The sequence below is a fragment of the Centroberyx affinis genome, unplaced genomic scaffold (genome assembly GCF_046629955.1).
Source record: "Centroberyx affinis isolate AG114_WGS23_722 - 3 ecotype Tasmania unplaced genomic scaffold, CSIRO-AGI_Caff_v1 ptg001394l_1, whole genome shotgun sequence".
In the NCBI taxonomy this organism is placed as follows: Eukaryota; Metazoa; Chordata; class Actinopteri; order Beryciformes; family Berycidae; genus Centroberyx; species Centroberyx affinis.
The window spans coordinates 16,172-31,480 of NW_027279876.1; the positions used below are offsets into that span (position 1 = coordinate 16,172).

The 15,309-nt window shown below is 42.8% G+C and overlaps 1 protein-coding gene across 3 annotated transcripts in view; it reads left to right on the forward strand.

The window, feature by feature from the left end:
• Positions 1–3,638: 3,638 nt before the first annotated feature.
• LOC139649714 (mannosyl-oligosaccharide 1,2-alpha-mannosidase IC) overlaps positions 3,639–15,309 on the forward strand; it is a 92,145-nt gene continuing 80,474 nt past the window's right edge. For all 3 annotated transcript variants that reach the window (XM_071526197.1, XM_071526198.1, XM_071526195.1), the window contains exon 1: positions 3,639–3,791. In XM_071526197.1, the coding sequence (XP_071382298.1) occupies positions 3,695–3,791 (97 nt within the window). In that variant the 5' untranslated portion in view covers positions 3,639–3,694. The remainder of the gene's footprint in view (positions 3,792–15,309) is intronic.

The window sequence follows — 15,309 nt, forward strand, 5'->3', positions numbered from 1 at the left end:
GCAATTCCTACGCCAAGGATGTCTTTATGTGTTCTTTATTAGTTTTATATAATCAATAAAAACTGTTGAATTCAAAGGAGAGCTGCTGGGCTAGTCTGTCTGTTATAGCCGGGTTTGCAAGCACCACCTGCTGGGAAAATAATTACTGAGCAATATTTTGGGTTTCTATTGGGTTCGGCCTCCGGCATTTCATTACTCATCGGGTTCGACTTGGGGTCGGAAAGAAATAGTTTGGGCTAGAATCAGGCTTGAAATTTTACATCCCAATCAGGCTCTAATTCTTGGCAATGCGATTCTCTAAGCGGATGCACGTCTAAATATCTAAATAGCTGAAATCTTGTGAAAACTTAAAAGACAGCATCTGGAAGTTTAGAATTATGTCACACTGATTCATACTGCCATTTTCTATTCTCTATGCCTAACAGCCATGCTGTCTGTGCATACCATCTGCCTTTGTTTTTTTACTTTTCCCCCCCATTTATTTGATGCTGGTGATAAAGTTCTGCTTCCCTGGCAGGTTTTTATCATGCTATTTGTTCTTTTCTGCTAATGTGACATAACATCCTTCAAAAGGAACAAAAGTGGACAAGGAGTTCTAACATTTACCAAATCCCACATTTGTGGGGAAACTTTTGTTCTTTTTCTTTTAAAGCCCCTGGAGAACCCAGCCAGGCTCGCATTATAAAAGATGGAGTGAGTTTCAAATGAAACCTGAGATATTTGAAATGCTGAAGATTTTTGTTCTATGAGAAAGAACATTCTGCTCAGGACACGCTCAGACTGACACTTTGAATATTTGTTCTTTCAACACTCTTGAAAAATATTACCTTTGTGAACATATTTCCACTATCAATATGATTGGTGCGAAACCCCATAATCATGCTGTATTTCGTGCTTGTTTTTCCACATTCACTGGGATTGCTTCTTCATAAATTATTGGTATTTGTTTTTTAGGTTGGAAATGGAAAAAAAACACATTTTGAAATACTGCCTGCTCAGATTTGATGGCACACGTCAAATAAAGAGAGCTGGAAAGCCAAAAAAACATGGAATGCCTTTCTCACCAGCAAACCGACACGTAGCAAAAATGACCCCAATGCAGACTGTGCTGTGTATTATTAAATACATAGCACTTTAATGTCTGGCGCAGGACAAATGCCAGATCACAGTCTGAACTGACTCAATAGCCTCAAAATAATTCAATTTCACATGATGCACCTGTTCTCCACTCTCAGCTCTGTGAACCCTGACCCCTCTCCTCTAGGAACCATCTGCAGGACGTTTAGATCTTGAACAATGTGTCCATCTGACATGGAGCCTGTGGTTGTGTTGGTGTGAGAAAAGGCTCTCGCACTGTGAATGTTTGAGGGGGCTTTTTGGATGAGAGGATTTTCTGCTCGAGGCCTTGTCAGAGGTAATCGGATGCATGTTGTCTATGTGCGACGGGCTTAGATAGATGATGCCGTGTGCCCACCTCTGGAGAGCGAGGACTCTCATGTAGTATTGATAATAGAAATCACATCATGCTACTCCCAAACCCACAGTGTGTGGAAAAGAAACCCTGCCCTGCCAGTCTATCTCATGACAGATTGCATGGTGGGTGGTTAATTCCTGCTGCAGTAGTTGAGTTGGAGGATGGAGCACCTCTGCCTCCATAAGAGCCCCACTTATGCATTTATTTATGTTAATTTTATTGTGCTCACAATGAGTTCAATAAACTGAATTATTGTGAAAGCACTTCACGCGAGCATATTTAACTGATGCAAGCATATGACAGCTAAAATGAGTTTAAAATTTATTTTACATACATTTATTTGTGTGTGTTGTTTTCTAGACATTGTAACAACATGGTGTAATATCAGCAAAAATATCAGTATGCCCTACTCTTTAATAAACAATGTGTATTCATATTCATTCATATTTGATTCATAGTTGACATACTTCATTATGACAGCATTGAAGATTTGCTTTTTTTTTTCCAAAATGTCAAAAAGCCAAATTTGAGTGAGTGTTAGGTCGTTCTAACATGTATGGCTTGTACTAAATGTTAGTTTTTAAAATATGTCTAGATTTTGTACAGTCCTATGGTGTTGACATAGATCTAATTAACTATCACTTTTATTTCTATTTGAATGTGATTTCTGATCTCTGGTTCCCTTTTTGATCAACTGCCTTAATTGCTTCTATGGAGAAAATGTTCACTCATTTCTTAACATTTAGGCGACTTGGCTCCCTAGTTCATGCTAGCAGCTGAACGGCTAGAAAACAGCTTAGGCCTATATCAGATTATATATATTACATCATAGATATAGCTACGTGTTGCCATACATCACAGCAGTCCATGCAAACTAACAGAATAACAACCGCAAAGTGTGTTCTCTGGTCATATGACATCATCTAAATAAATTATTTAGATGAGAGAAGCGGATTTTGGGAGTTGTGTGAAAAATTGCTTTCTGCTGAAGATTCATGAATAGTTAAATTTTCACAATAATCCAACTTTAATTTCCTTTTATTAGAGCACATGATTTGCAGAAAATGATTGTCGCTGCACCATTACAAAGTTTGATAGCAGGTGCAGAGGAGGGCAGGAGTCTCGCTCCTTGTCACCGTCACCAACTTGGCAACCTTGTCACGAGTTTCAGCAACTTTTCAGACCTCCTTGATGACTTTATTTCTCACTAGTGACTTTTGCCATCCATGTGTAACAATGTTAATGTGTTGACTCCCAAAGCGTTTGCCGACAAATCTGTACAGCTGATGCCGATTTGCGCTGCTTGCTTCTCTAATCCAAAGAGGTCTGATAATCACAGCGCTTTCCATACACACAGCGCAGCCCCTCCTGCCTCTGAGAGCGCTGAGGGCTGAGCAGGATCAGTGTTGCAAATATACCGATATGCAAATTAGTGAATGACGTCATCTGGTGACTTCTAGTGACTTTCTGAGCAGCCAATAGCTACTTTCCTCGGAAGAGAGTTGGCAACACGGCGCCTGACTGACTGACCTAAATTTGGCTCTTGAAGGCCATGGTAAAAATGTATTCATGAAGTAATGTTTACAACCCCCCAGAAAAGCAAAAACAAACAAGAGTGTTGCCTGAAACCGTTTTTTTCCCACTGGTTTCTGTTTTGATAGTCATGAATTTATTTGATTAATGTAAACCAACTTCCCCTCACATGCTGCTAAGCTAATTATAACTGTGCGTCGCTGCAGGCAGAGATGTATCACTCAACTACCGGCTTTTCAGCTGAAATTATTGAATTCCCTTTTCTTCATCCCTAACTTCCCCATCTTGCTCTCCCTTTTACCGCATCAAACACCATTCGCTTCTGTTTTGCAAATCACATCCAAATCACTTTATCCATAGCACGCAGGGAGGGGTAGAGGGCATCGATTTCAGAGTACTTTCCTCCCTTGGATGTATTTTAATCTATTAAGCTAGCTTTTCATCTGGTGACATCATTCAAATGTTTAATTTAGCGGGGGCTGGCTGCAGGGGAAGTGTCAATCCCATTGTTTAGCAGCGTGGTTTATGTATGATAATTGCGTGCTTGTCCTTAATCCAGTCCTGATCAATAAGCCATCATTCACATCGCCTTGGGCCTTTCCAGTTTAATTACGTCTGGAGTTTGGAGGCAGGTTGCTTCGCTATCAGCCCGATGACCGGTATGTCTGCCCTCTGTTTACCTTGCAGATGATGAAGTTTGCCTGGGACAACTACAAGCGCTACGCCTGGGGCAAGAATGAACTGCGGCCTTTGACGAGGAACGGGCATATCGGCAACATGTTTGGTGAGTGACTGAGGCTCAGGTCATGTGGGATTTTTTTGCAAGACCTTTTGACCTTTTTTCTAGCAATGTCTCAAGCACAACACTGGCTCAGAAACATCACATGGGAGATATTTTAAAGATTTCAAGTGGAAGTGTCACATAATGAGGCGTTAATTTAATAAAATTCATCACAAAATTTCAGGTGGATGATCTGCCAACCTTCCCACTGAGCAATTTTATGTTCATTAGCCGTTTAAAAGACGTCTAAATGGTTATAGACGTCTAGGCTAAAATTTGGCTACATACAGTACATGCTATATGTCTTCTAGGGTATGAGAAAAAAAATATAGCATTATCAGCTGTTTATGAATTGTTTAATTATGTCATAATGTATGTACTGCTTGGTCTAAAACTGGGCTATATGAGAGCTGCTACTTAGAGGGTTGCGACAAATGAAATTAATAAAATACCGTTCATTATCTTTGCTGAGCTGTCAGATGAAAGGTAACACAAGTCACACCCGTTTGTGTCTCAGCAACATGCACTTGTCACCGTATCTGCCTTCCCTGTCGATCACATGGGAAACCTCACAACCCGCCAGCGGAGCCACAGTCTCTAACAGCCTCTAATTGGAGACAGATCTGGAGGGGTCCTAAGGTCCTCTGCAACGGAGCATATCAGTCAGTTCCCACGCTGCAGGAGCTAGAGGGAAATCCCACAATAAAGCTCCTAATAAAAGGCGGATCAGTTCTTAATGAGGGCTGGATGGGCACTGTCTGCCACACCTGAGTTCTTCCTCCATCAAATCTTCGGAGATTCAGGATTATTAAGTCGATGATGCAAGACCTCTTCAAGATATTTGATCTCACTGGCTGCTCTCATGCTCCTTATGGCGCTCAGTTGGAGTTGGAGAGGAGATCTTTTGAAGGGCTCTCCGTGAATCATGTGTTACGTGTCAAGTTCCCAAGCAATCAAGCCAGGATTATTTTCTCCTCGAAATCTATCAACAAATGAGTCAGGATTGTTCCTACATCTAATTATAAACCATGATTATGTGACAATACATCATCACGTCTAGAAATGAAGAGTTCTATTCCAAAACTCTTAGTAATCCATTTTGAAAAGAATATCATTACCTTAAATTCATCATTTAATATCTCTAAAATATAGAGAATCCCGTGTTTGAAAGTGTTTTCTCAACCTCTAACCACCTTAACCTCTAGAAAGGCCAAGAAAGGAGTCAAGACTTTTAAAAATGTTTTTTTTTCCAACACTGTGAATATCCTCCTCCTTCCATGACTTTTCTTACATAAGCTTTTTGCCTTTTAAATGGCTGCATTTTTAGAATTCTATAAAATCGACTTGGAAAATGAATACAGAAAATAAAATACCCCCATTAGCCCAAAAGGTGAACATTTCTCCTTCTCCTCCCCTAGCGCTCTATTCAACAATGGACAGATGGATGCTGCCTTTATCCAGTGAGCACCGGCAAAACTCTCAAAACTAATTTCACACAATTACTCACATGCCTTCAGAACAATAATGTGGTGAGGATGATGAAGCTTCAGGGGGAATGGTGAGGTTAGATGGGAAAATATTGCCACACAGACAGACAGAAGGGCCAACTCATTACACAGTAAAGAAAATTAGCCGGTAGAAACGACAGTTTTCCGACAGACATCGAGCAGCCTGCAGGGAAAAAGCCACAGATCAAGGAATGAAGTGACGGAAAACTGCTTGATTTGCAACTGACTCAAAAAACTCTGAAGCTTTTCATGAGTTTGAGTTGGAGGAACAAGGCGAGAGAGGAGCCAAGTCTGGTATAAAAGTGTATTTTAAACATTTACTGAAGGAAGCAGTGGGCTATAGAACCCAGGAGAGGCTACAGGATAAAAAACAACCACGATTTACCACATCAAGTACACAAGATGGTATTGCGTGCAGACGAGACCGACCTCGTGCCCTCGTTCTGATTAATTAGAGTGTGCAATATGCAGTACATATTATTTCCTCATTTTGGTTAATCCATGTCTTCATTTTCATTAAACAGGGATCAGCAGGACATCTCTATTTTCATGTACATTCGTACGTTTCCATTGACATTTCACCCTCCCCTGCAGTGCTTGCCTCAGACATTGAGAGAGAGGGAGAAAAAAAAATAATCCTAATTTGTGAGAAGTAACACGTGCCCACAGTGTTTTTTACAGTGTAGGCTCAATTTAACACGTTTCAAATTGATTTCACCCACTTGTTATTATTAGGTGAATTTAGTCAGTATGTAGTTTAATTAGCCTGATATTTTGTTGAATCAAGATTTATTTGTTTTGAATCAGGTTTTTGGTAATGGATAAAGACCTTTTAGTCAAGTTTTACTTCAGGTGAAAACTAAGGAGATGAGTTATGAAGGCATCGTCTGCTGTGATGTAGGCCATTACTGTTAGTAAGAAACAACTGATACGGATACAGAGAATTAATGTGCTATACTGTTGTTGCTTCTGAATGTTGAATTGGCCACAGAACGGGGCTCTACAGCCTGATCCTGCTAGAGTTGTGTTATGAATCATTTTGTAAGAGTAGGTGTCACTGTTTTTTCAGTCAGTGGATACCTCATTGTGGAACAAAACTTTTCAAATAATACTGCTACTAGAGCCAAATGTTTCTCCTAATGGAGATCTAATCCTCAACTTCTGGCAGTTAATTGCCATCTTTATCTGTGCCGCCCAGCTCCAAGCCGAGCGGTCTACCTTAATGCAGATCCAACAGATAGGCAAACAATGAAAGCTGTGGCAAAATAAGCCATTTGTCCCTGCTGAAAAATAGTTTGTTCTCCAAGTGTGGGGGGAAGGGGAATGACTTTCTTCAACCCAATATGGTTAATCCTGTAAGCAAATATATTTCCACTCCGTGTAAAGCTGGCATCGTTTCACCTGCTCCACCACCCTTGTTGGCTACGCAGCACATTATCTGTGAGGAACGAGAGAGAGAGAGAGAGAGAGGGGGGGGGGAGAGAGAGAGAGAGACAGTGAGAGAGGGAGAGAGAGAGAGAGCGAGAGAGAGGGGGAGAGAGACAGAGAGAGAGAGAGACGAGAGAGAGGGGGAGAGACAGAGAGAGAGAGAGACGGAGAGAGAGGGGGAGAGAGGTGAAGAGACAGAGAGAGAGACAGACAGAGAGAGAGTGAGAGAGACAGAGAGAGGGGGAGACAGAGAGAGAGAGAGAGAGAGAGAGAGAGAGAGAGAGAGAGAGAGAGAGACAGAGAGAGGGGGAGAGAGAGAGAGAGAGAGAGGGCATCATGCTAGTGAGTAAATGTGACACTGTGAAGTGTGGTGGGGGAAGCCAGGTATGAAATTGGATGCTGTGTTCTTTAATTTAATCCCATGAGTAAACAGAGATGCGGCAAGATTGGATCCACACTTAGCGCTGTTGTCAGAAGCATGTCAATATGCCGAGAGTCACCAGAACATCCCGTTTGCTCCGGGAGCGCAGCGCCAAGCCAAAGAGAGGCACAAAGAGACCGCTGACTGCCACTGCTGCAGCACCTCCCTCCCTCCCTCTCTTCTGTGGCACTCTCTCTCTTTACTATACTGTAATCTCCCTTTCTCTCTTTCTCTCAACCCCCCTCCCCCTTCCTTTCTTTATTTTTACTATAATCCCTTTCTTCCCCTCTCTCCCTTGTCACGACCCCGGGGCTGAAAATAGCATATTTGCTCACTCTTCTTCTATTCTTTCCTCCGAAACCGAAGATGACTGTGACATACTTTTTCCCTAATTTCCCTTTTGTCATCTAAAATCTGTCTTTAGAAATGATTAAAAGTTTCTTTTGCTCAGGGCAAATAGAGACGGAAAACTGGGCTATTTACAGCGCTTTCAACAGTGCCGCCTCTTTTTAAGATTTTCCTTTTTTTCCCTTGTTGTGTGGGAGTTCCTACACAGCGAGGGAGCAGCAATTGAAATGTGTGTGTAGAGAGAAAAAAAAAATAGTAGGGTAAGCATTATTTTAACACATATTTTTCAAAATATATTATGTATAAATCTCACAACCCAGCAAGGTGTTTTTTTTACAGATTAATCTCCTACCACTGATTAGTTAAATATCATCCATGTGCACATTGTGTGAAAACTATTTATACCGTTTACTGTTCCTCTTTGATTTCATGAGATTAATTTATGAGAGATTAATGAGGGCAAGGTGATGAGATCAAGGTCAATTTCTATTTCACTGTGACTGCTGTCTGCTTTTTAATGGATGATAGCTTTTGTACTGTTTGCTTTGTCTCCGAGCTTCACACACTTGATTAGTAATGTCGCATTGTTACAGAAATCCATTCACCCAATGCCAGAGAGCGACGGCTATCATTAACCGCAGAGTGATACATCTAATACGTCTTCTCTGTGCACCACAGCATGATGTGGAAGAGGTTGAAAGGACAATTGAACGGCTAATTTAAACACAGTTTCGTTGGTTAATTACTGACTTCACTTCACCATCACTATGTTGGATAAGTTAATCTTCTATAGTGTACAAATGTGTGTGGTTTGCAATGTATACCGTATGCTTACTTGAGGAATGAGGAGAGTGACTGTAATCATAGGAACCTCAATCACAAAACTGATTAGTTTTCATTTCATGGGTACTGCTTTCCACATAATAAATGTCATTACAATATTCACATCATAGCTTCATCGCGACACTTTTGCTCTGTTTTCAGTTGGTCTTTGCATGGTTCTTTATTCATTATTGTATATTTACACATTTTTAACAACTATATTCAAGCATTGCCTTCAGTATTTGGTGCTGTGGAACAATGTGTGGAAACTCATCACAGTGAATGATATAATTCAGTGAGGAAGGTAGATTGGTTGATCTGTATGCTGTCTTGTGTGCTGACATTGACTGAGAATAAACTCCCGAACAGGAGGGGGCTTACATCTGTTCAAACTCAAATGGCTTTGTCAAATGCCAGTCAGTTTTGTCAAATGAGAGTCGACATGTAGTTTGGGATTTCAGGAGGAATATCCACTATTTGCTCACCCACAGATATAGCAGACAGACGAGTGAGGTGGAAGGAAAATGGGCAGGGAGAAAGGCGGATGGGGAAGCAATAGTTCTTACCTCGCATAGTCTTCACCAGCTTGTTGTTCCTATGCTTCAAGGTACATAGGTTGGGATTTTAGCCTTCGGTGTGTCTTGACTAGTGTTCCTCCACAGTTTCTCCCTTCACATCTGGTAGATCCATAGCCATTTCCGTTATTCACCTTGACAGCACCTTTCTTTGACACTTTTCTTCTGATTTTCAACGTCTTTACTTCTGTTTCTGTCTAACCTCTGTCTCCCTCCCTAACTTTCTTTTTTCCTTCTCTTTTTTGCTTTCTCTTTTTCTTGTCAGTCGTCTGAAAAGTTTGATTTTCTTTGCGTCCAGAGTTCTGCCAACAGGCTCTCAGGTCAGTGAGGTGTGCTTGTGCCATCGCGGATCATTTCAGATGGAGAGACATGATGGACAGGCGGGTTGTGGGAGGGCAAGGAGAGGAATAGCCGCCACATCCCTTTGGAAGACAAGGCAGATAGCCTGGAGCGAAGGAAGAGGTGATTTTAGGAGCATCGTAAGATTTCAGGCTGTTGGGAAAGACTTTGCTCCCATGTGTAGATATGAAGAGATTCAGTAGAGTGTGGGAAAGTGATGCAAAGTCATTTTGGGACACTTGTTAACTGTGCAAGACTTGCCAGCCAAAGCCCTAAGTGCAGTGAATTATTTTGAATGTGTGGCTCCCAGAGCTCTCTTGCCCTAGTTTTATGGTGGGGAGCGTTAACTAAAAATATCAGTAGTGATGGTTCTATATTTTCAGCATATCTCTGAGCAAGTCTGATTGGAGCCCAAAGACAACGTCTGGTGTTCTCCGGATTTTAACGATGATGATGATGATGGTGATGTAACAGGGACAGGGGAATATGTGGGAGAGGGAATATGTGGAAACTGGAAATCCTGCACACGCAACTCTTGGCCAAGGGCAAGATATCGATGCTAGAAGAAACTGTTAAGAAAGCACACTACTCCAAGCCAAGATGGGAAAAATCCAAGATTGGCAAAAGCAGAAATGTACATCTTTTTGATTGGTTTGACCTGTATGCGTTCTGAATCACAATTACACTGCTGGGATAATTACATAGTTGGCAGAGGTGTGCTGTTTTTTCTAATTTAATTGAATATAGCTCTTATGCCTGGCATCTCCTGAAACGAAGCAGGTTGTGGCTATTCTGGGAGAGACACCTCTAGAAGTTTGTGAGACTTGTTTATGCGTTCATTCTATCCTTGTTCACCCTTTGCAAATCCAATCACCATCATGTAATTGGAAGCAAATCGGGTTGGACAGATTTCGTTTTTCGTTCATCTTTTATCACTGAAGCCCTATAAGCAAGGCTGTGTTTCCAGCGATCTGAAAAGGAAGGCAATTCAGGAGCACTCCATTGTGAAAGAGGAAGGTCTATGCCTCTTGGATAGTGTCCAGAATGTGTTTCTCTCCCTTTCCTTTGTTACCGGTCTGGGAAATAGCTAGAGAAAGGGTCTCTCAAGTCAAGCCTGTCTACCCATCTTGTGTCCTTGAAACCTTAGACTTATTTCCCCTCTTTCAGCTGCAACACAGAAGGGGGAGGGAGATTAATTGGCCTCCTGTGCTAACCTCTTGTAAAGTAGAGGGTTAGGCAGGCTCCAGGAATGACTGGCAAAAACTCTCGCTCTCAACTTTCTCATGGACCCCACAACTAAATCCCCTCTTTGTTGTTTCACTGCACTCAAGAAAATCAAGCCGACTGAAATGCTGACCAAGGTTAAGTCCTTGTTTGGTTTGTTTGGTTGAGACGGCAGGCCAAGAGAGTAAATAAGAGTAGCTCTGTGTCCTTGCTCAGTGGACTCGCACAGGTAGACTCGAAGGTCTTTACCAAATTAGGTCTTCACACAAGAAGGACTGACATACAAGGGTGGATGCTCCCACTGATGCAACAGCGCAGCTTACGTGTTTAAATACCAGGAAATGCCACAGCTGTGCCCAGTCACAGCTCGTTACCAGGGCTGAACCCGCCCCTTTCAGATTTCCACAACAAAGCAACAGATAGAGGGTGTGACCTGCGTCAGCTGACCCACCTATCGAAACTCAGACAGTGAAACCAGGAAGTGCTCAGCCACAACAAAGCCTGACAACAGCCTAAGTCCAAATCGAACCCAGAAACAAAGATTCAAAACACTTACTGACTGACTGCTATCTCCTATGTCCTAGATCTGAGCTTGTTCTGGACAGTGAATTACTGTGCTACTGTGCTACATCCAGGGCTTGACATTAGCACCCGCCCACCCGCCAAATGCAGGTAGAATTCAGCAGTGGCGTGTAACACAGTCACTCTTACTAGCCACTTTGGCGAGTGGCAAAATATCCCTCATGCCCGCGTGTGTAATGGGAGGCGAACAGATGGGTCCGGTGAGCGAGCGAGCGACAGAGAGAGAGAGCGAGCAAGATACAGAGAGAGAAAGAGAGAGAGACAGAGAGAGAGTGAGCGACAGAGAGAGAGAGAGAACGAGCGAGATACAGAGAAAGAGAACGAGAGAGAGAGCGTGCAGAGCAATTAGGGGCTGAGCGAATCAATGCACTACACGCAGTTCTACAATTAAATAGTGCAAAAAAATATATTATGGCGGTCAGTGCTGATACTGTGACGGGCCGCCGCAAAGTTTTCTATGTGTGGGAAACCCTGGTAGACCCTGGTAGAACGAACAGGTACGGGAGTGGTAACTTAGAACGAGGGGAGATTGTCCACTATTTAATCGATCGCGGATGGCGTCATTCCCTCGGACGGATAAGAAAATAAAAATAAAAAATGCTAAAATGGGTCGCCAAATATACTTCGGCGGCCGTTAATATACCTGGGCGGCCCGCCCAAGTAAAGTCTGTGTGTGGGAAACACTGAGTATGATGCCCACACACCATAGTCAACTTAAATCAAATAAAACGTAATTTTCCAACAACAAAGTTATGGCTAGTGAAAATGCTGAGTGGCTAGTAAATCTGGAAAACCACTAGCCACAGTGGCTGGTGAGCAAAAAAGTTAATGTCAAGCCCTGGCTACATCATATCACTTTTAGAGAAGGTTTAATGCATAATTGGCCACAGAGCTGGAATTTTGTCTTGACATTGTAATGTCCAATGTTTCAAACCCAAGCAATGTCTTTCACACATTGCAACATGATAGCGGTTATCCAAGACACCGCTTAGTTTGTTAGTACCTTAAAAACTTGATACATATGCAATGTATGACAAATGCCATGTAATGCTTTCTAATGCTTTGGATACAAGCAAAAGTTGGCTATAAATACAATCCATTATATCATTACTTTACTATTTCTGATTTAGTAAGACCTCCTAGGCAGCTCACACCCATTATGCGCTCTTTAGACCTCCTTCTCTGGCACTGTTATATGGATTTTAGGGATATGACAGGAGTAACTAATTTCCCATTCTCATTAGAGCTCTTGTGTACTATATCACTTTCTCCTCTCGCTCTGAAGTGAGAAGCCAACCGGTCCCGGAGCCTTAATGGCGGATTAAAGAGATGCTCATCCCTCTGTGAGTGACGTCATTACCCCCGTGCCTGCATATGTGGGTCACTAACTTAAGCACACAGCACATTATATGCAGAGCCAACCCCATAGCCCACCAGATGCCGGGGACAAGGCGTGTGATTGTGCTGGAGAAAAGAACATTATATTAGCCGTCACAGCTGCCCCCTCCTCACCCCACCGAGTAGATATTGCACTCCAGAGATTTTTCAATAACAATAGATGTCCTATGGCCGTTAAGGGGACTGGCCACAGGCTGCTTTTTCGGCAATTCTCTGTCCCTGTGCAAAAAAATGAAAAGGTAGAGTCCTCTTTCTACGTAATTTTCGCTGCCCTTTATCTTATAGCTATTGCGTCCTTGTTTTGTTTTTTTTCTTCTAATTTTTTTTCCATTCCTCTGTCTCCAATCTCTCTCTCGCTCTCTTTCATTTTCCCTTTCATCCCAAGAGGTGCAATTAAAGGGCGTCAGGTCACCAGATTTTGCTGAGAGTTCTCCTGGAATGCAAATTAGGCTACTTCTGGCGACACAGGCTGAACCCTTCACCTTTTCTCTCATGGCGCACCTGGGAACCATTTAAAACCAGTAATGTTTATTGAAAAATCCCAAGGGCTCTTCAAATGATGTAAAGTGCAGCCAGGTCCTCTTGGCGTGATGGGGAGCAGGAGGAGGAGAGAGGAGATGGTGTGAAACCTTGATTTAGCTTGGATCGATGGCCCAGATGATGAAGCTCTGGGTATTTATTATTTAGTCCTGTGTGGTTGGAGGTGGAATTGAAAAGTGAAATAAACATTTTATGGAGCAATTGGGGTCCATGGATCCCCTCGAACTGGTAGGGGATTTTCTCTGGTTTTCACCGCCATACATCATTATTATTATTATCTTGTAAACAAAGCAATGACTGAGATTCTGAAGGCATCTGCAAAAACAACGTATTTGCCAAGACGGTGCCGCTGAGAATGAACTCATGAGGGAGTGCACACATGCATGCATATAGGCGGCACACACACGCACACACTCACACACACATGTTGGCATCAGGACTGGGACTGTGAGCTGACCTTGAGCACCTCTTTCATTTGCGACTCCTCCTCTTTTTGTTATCCAGGGAACATTTTTATTAAAAGCATTCAACTGGGAGCCGCTCCCCCTAACAATTGCCTGCTCTCTTCTCCGCCCCCACATTAAACAGAGCATACAGTTTTCTCCCTCCCGTGCAATTACGTCCCAGAGTGCCTTGTGCCTCGTCTTGGAGGGAGCGCTGTGAAGGTTGGAGATAAGAGAGGCGGGGGGGGGGGGGGACCCTCATCATTAGGGTTAAACGAAGGGCTACGCAAATGGCACCTGTCATATTAGAGTCACAAGCAGAGTGAAGGGTTGTCACCGTCCAGCCACTTTCCATTTCTACCCCATCCATTTCTGAATCCCATGGGCTCCATCATGGTGTGGAAGATAAAATATATCTCCAAGGCGACCAGCGCCAGGTGACAAATCAGTATCTGGTCCCTCTCCCCCTGGAGAACACATCCCAACCCTTCATTCGATATCGCCTATTTGTTGTGGAACCAATAAGGCTTCCAACAGAAGCTGTCAGCAGGGCGAATCACAAATCATCATAATTGTACGCCATAAAACATTTTCTCTCATTCCCTGAAATACATATAGCACTGGGGGATGGGGACATGATTCACACACCGTCATTAAGATATGTGAGTGTGTGTGCAGAGAAAAAGATATGTGCATTTTCCTATTTATTATAGTCCAAGTGGAGTTTATTCTCGATAAGTTGCAGTGCTGTAGCTGTCTCAGATATTTAGGTAGATGGCAGTCTAAGTATTTACAGCAGTAAATGCATAAATCCATATTTCAATAATCTGAACACAGCATCTTATTTTAGTAAATCTCACAGCTCATTCACCATATGTTAAAGGAAAACTTGCCACCTGTTCTGCTCCTCTCTTGAGCTCACAAACAATCTTGCATGCCAAGGATGAAGTACTGCAGAAAACATTTAGGTCTATGTTGCAGCACAAATGAATACTAAAAATGCTGGGTTTTGTGCATATTTTACGTAATATGGAGTTACAAAAAAATATGAAAAACTGAGAATGTGACAATAACCACTTACCCCAATACCACTACTCATATACCACTACCCATCACTTTCTTTCTGGATCAGTGTTAACTCGAGGAGTGTAAAGAACAAAGATCAAAGGAAATCATCCGGCCTTAATGCTGGGTGGATGCTGGAACATTTAAGGTGCAGGCAGATGAGGAACTTGACAGCGAGCCTCTGATAGTGCGCTCTAGGGGCGAACCTTCTGTCTGAACAGGTTTTGTCCCGCCGCATGTAATGACGGTCCTGGCTGCACAACTCTGCATCTGGCGCTGGAGCAAAGACAACAGCCTGGAGATCACAGGCCCAAACAAGCTTCCACAGCTCCAGCACAACCCAACTGGGCTCGGCATTTGGCTCAGCGTGGGTTTCCTCTACCTGAGGACCAACACAAAAAGCAAGCAGGCTGAGCTAATGATTGAGTTCTAATAGCTTTGTTGGGTAGCAACAAGAGAACATGAGGGCGTTCACAATGGTAGCTGAAAAAGGCTATGGGAGCGCTAGCAGCCACAGCCAGAGAGAAGAAAGACTCAGAGAAAAAATCTATTTAGATAACAAGTTAGTGAGGAAGCAGAGAGCATGACCTTTCCATAGTCTTTCATCATGTCAGGGATTTGCTGCGATCTGCATGTGGGGCTCCTCCTGTGCTGATGATGTCACCTAATATTCGTAAAACGTCCTAATGGTGGGAAGTATTGACGTGCTGCCAGCTCACACGGCTCTTTCGTCTCTCGCTCTTCTGAAACCAAACTACTGTGACCTGGTGGAGAAAGTCGTCTTACAGCAATGTAAAGCCAAACACAAGATGACGGGGCACGAAAATG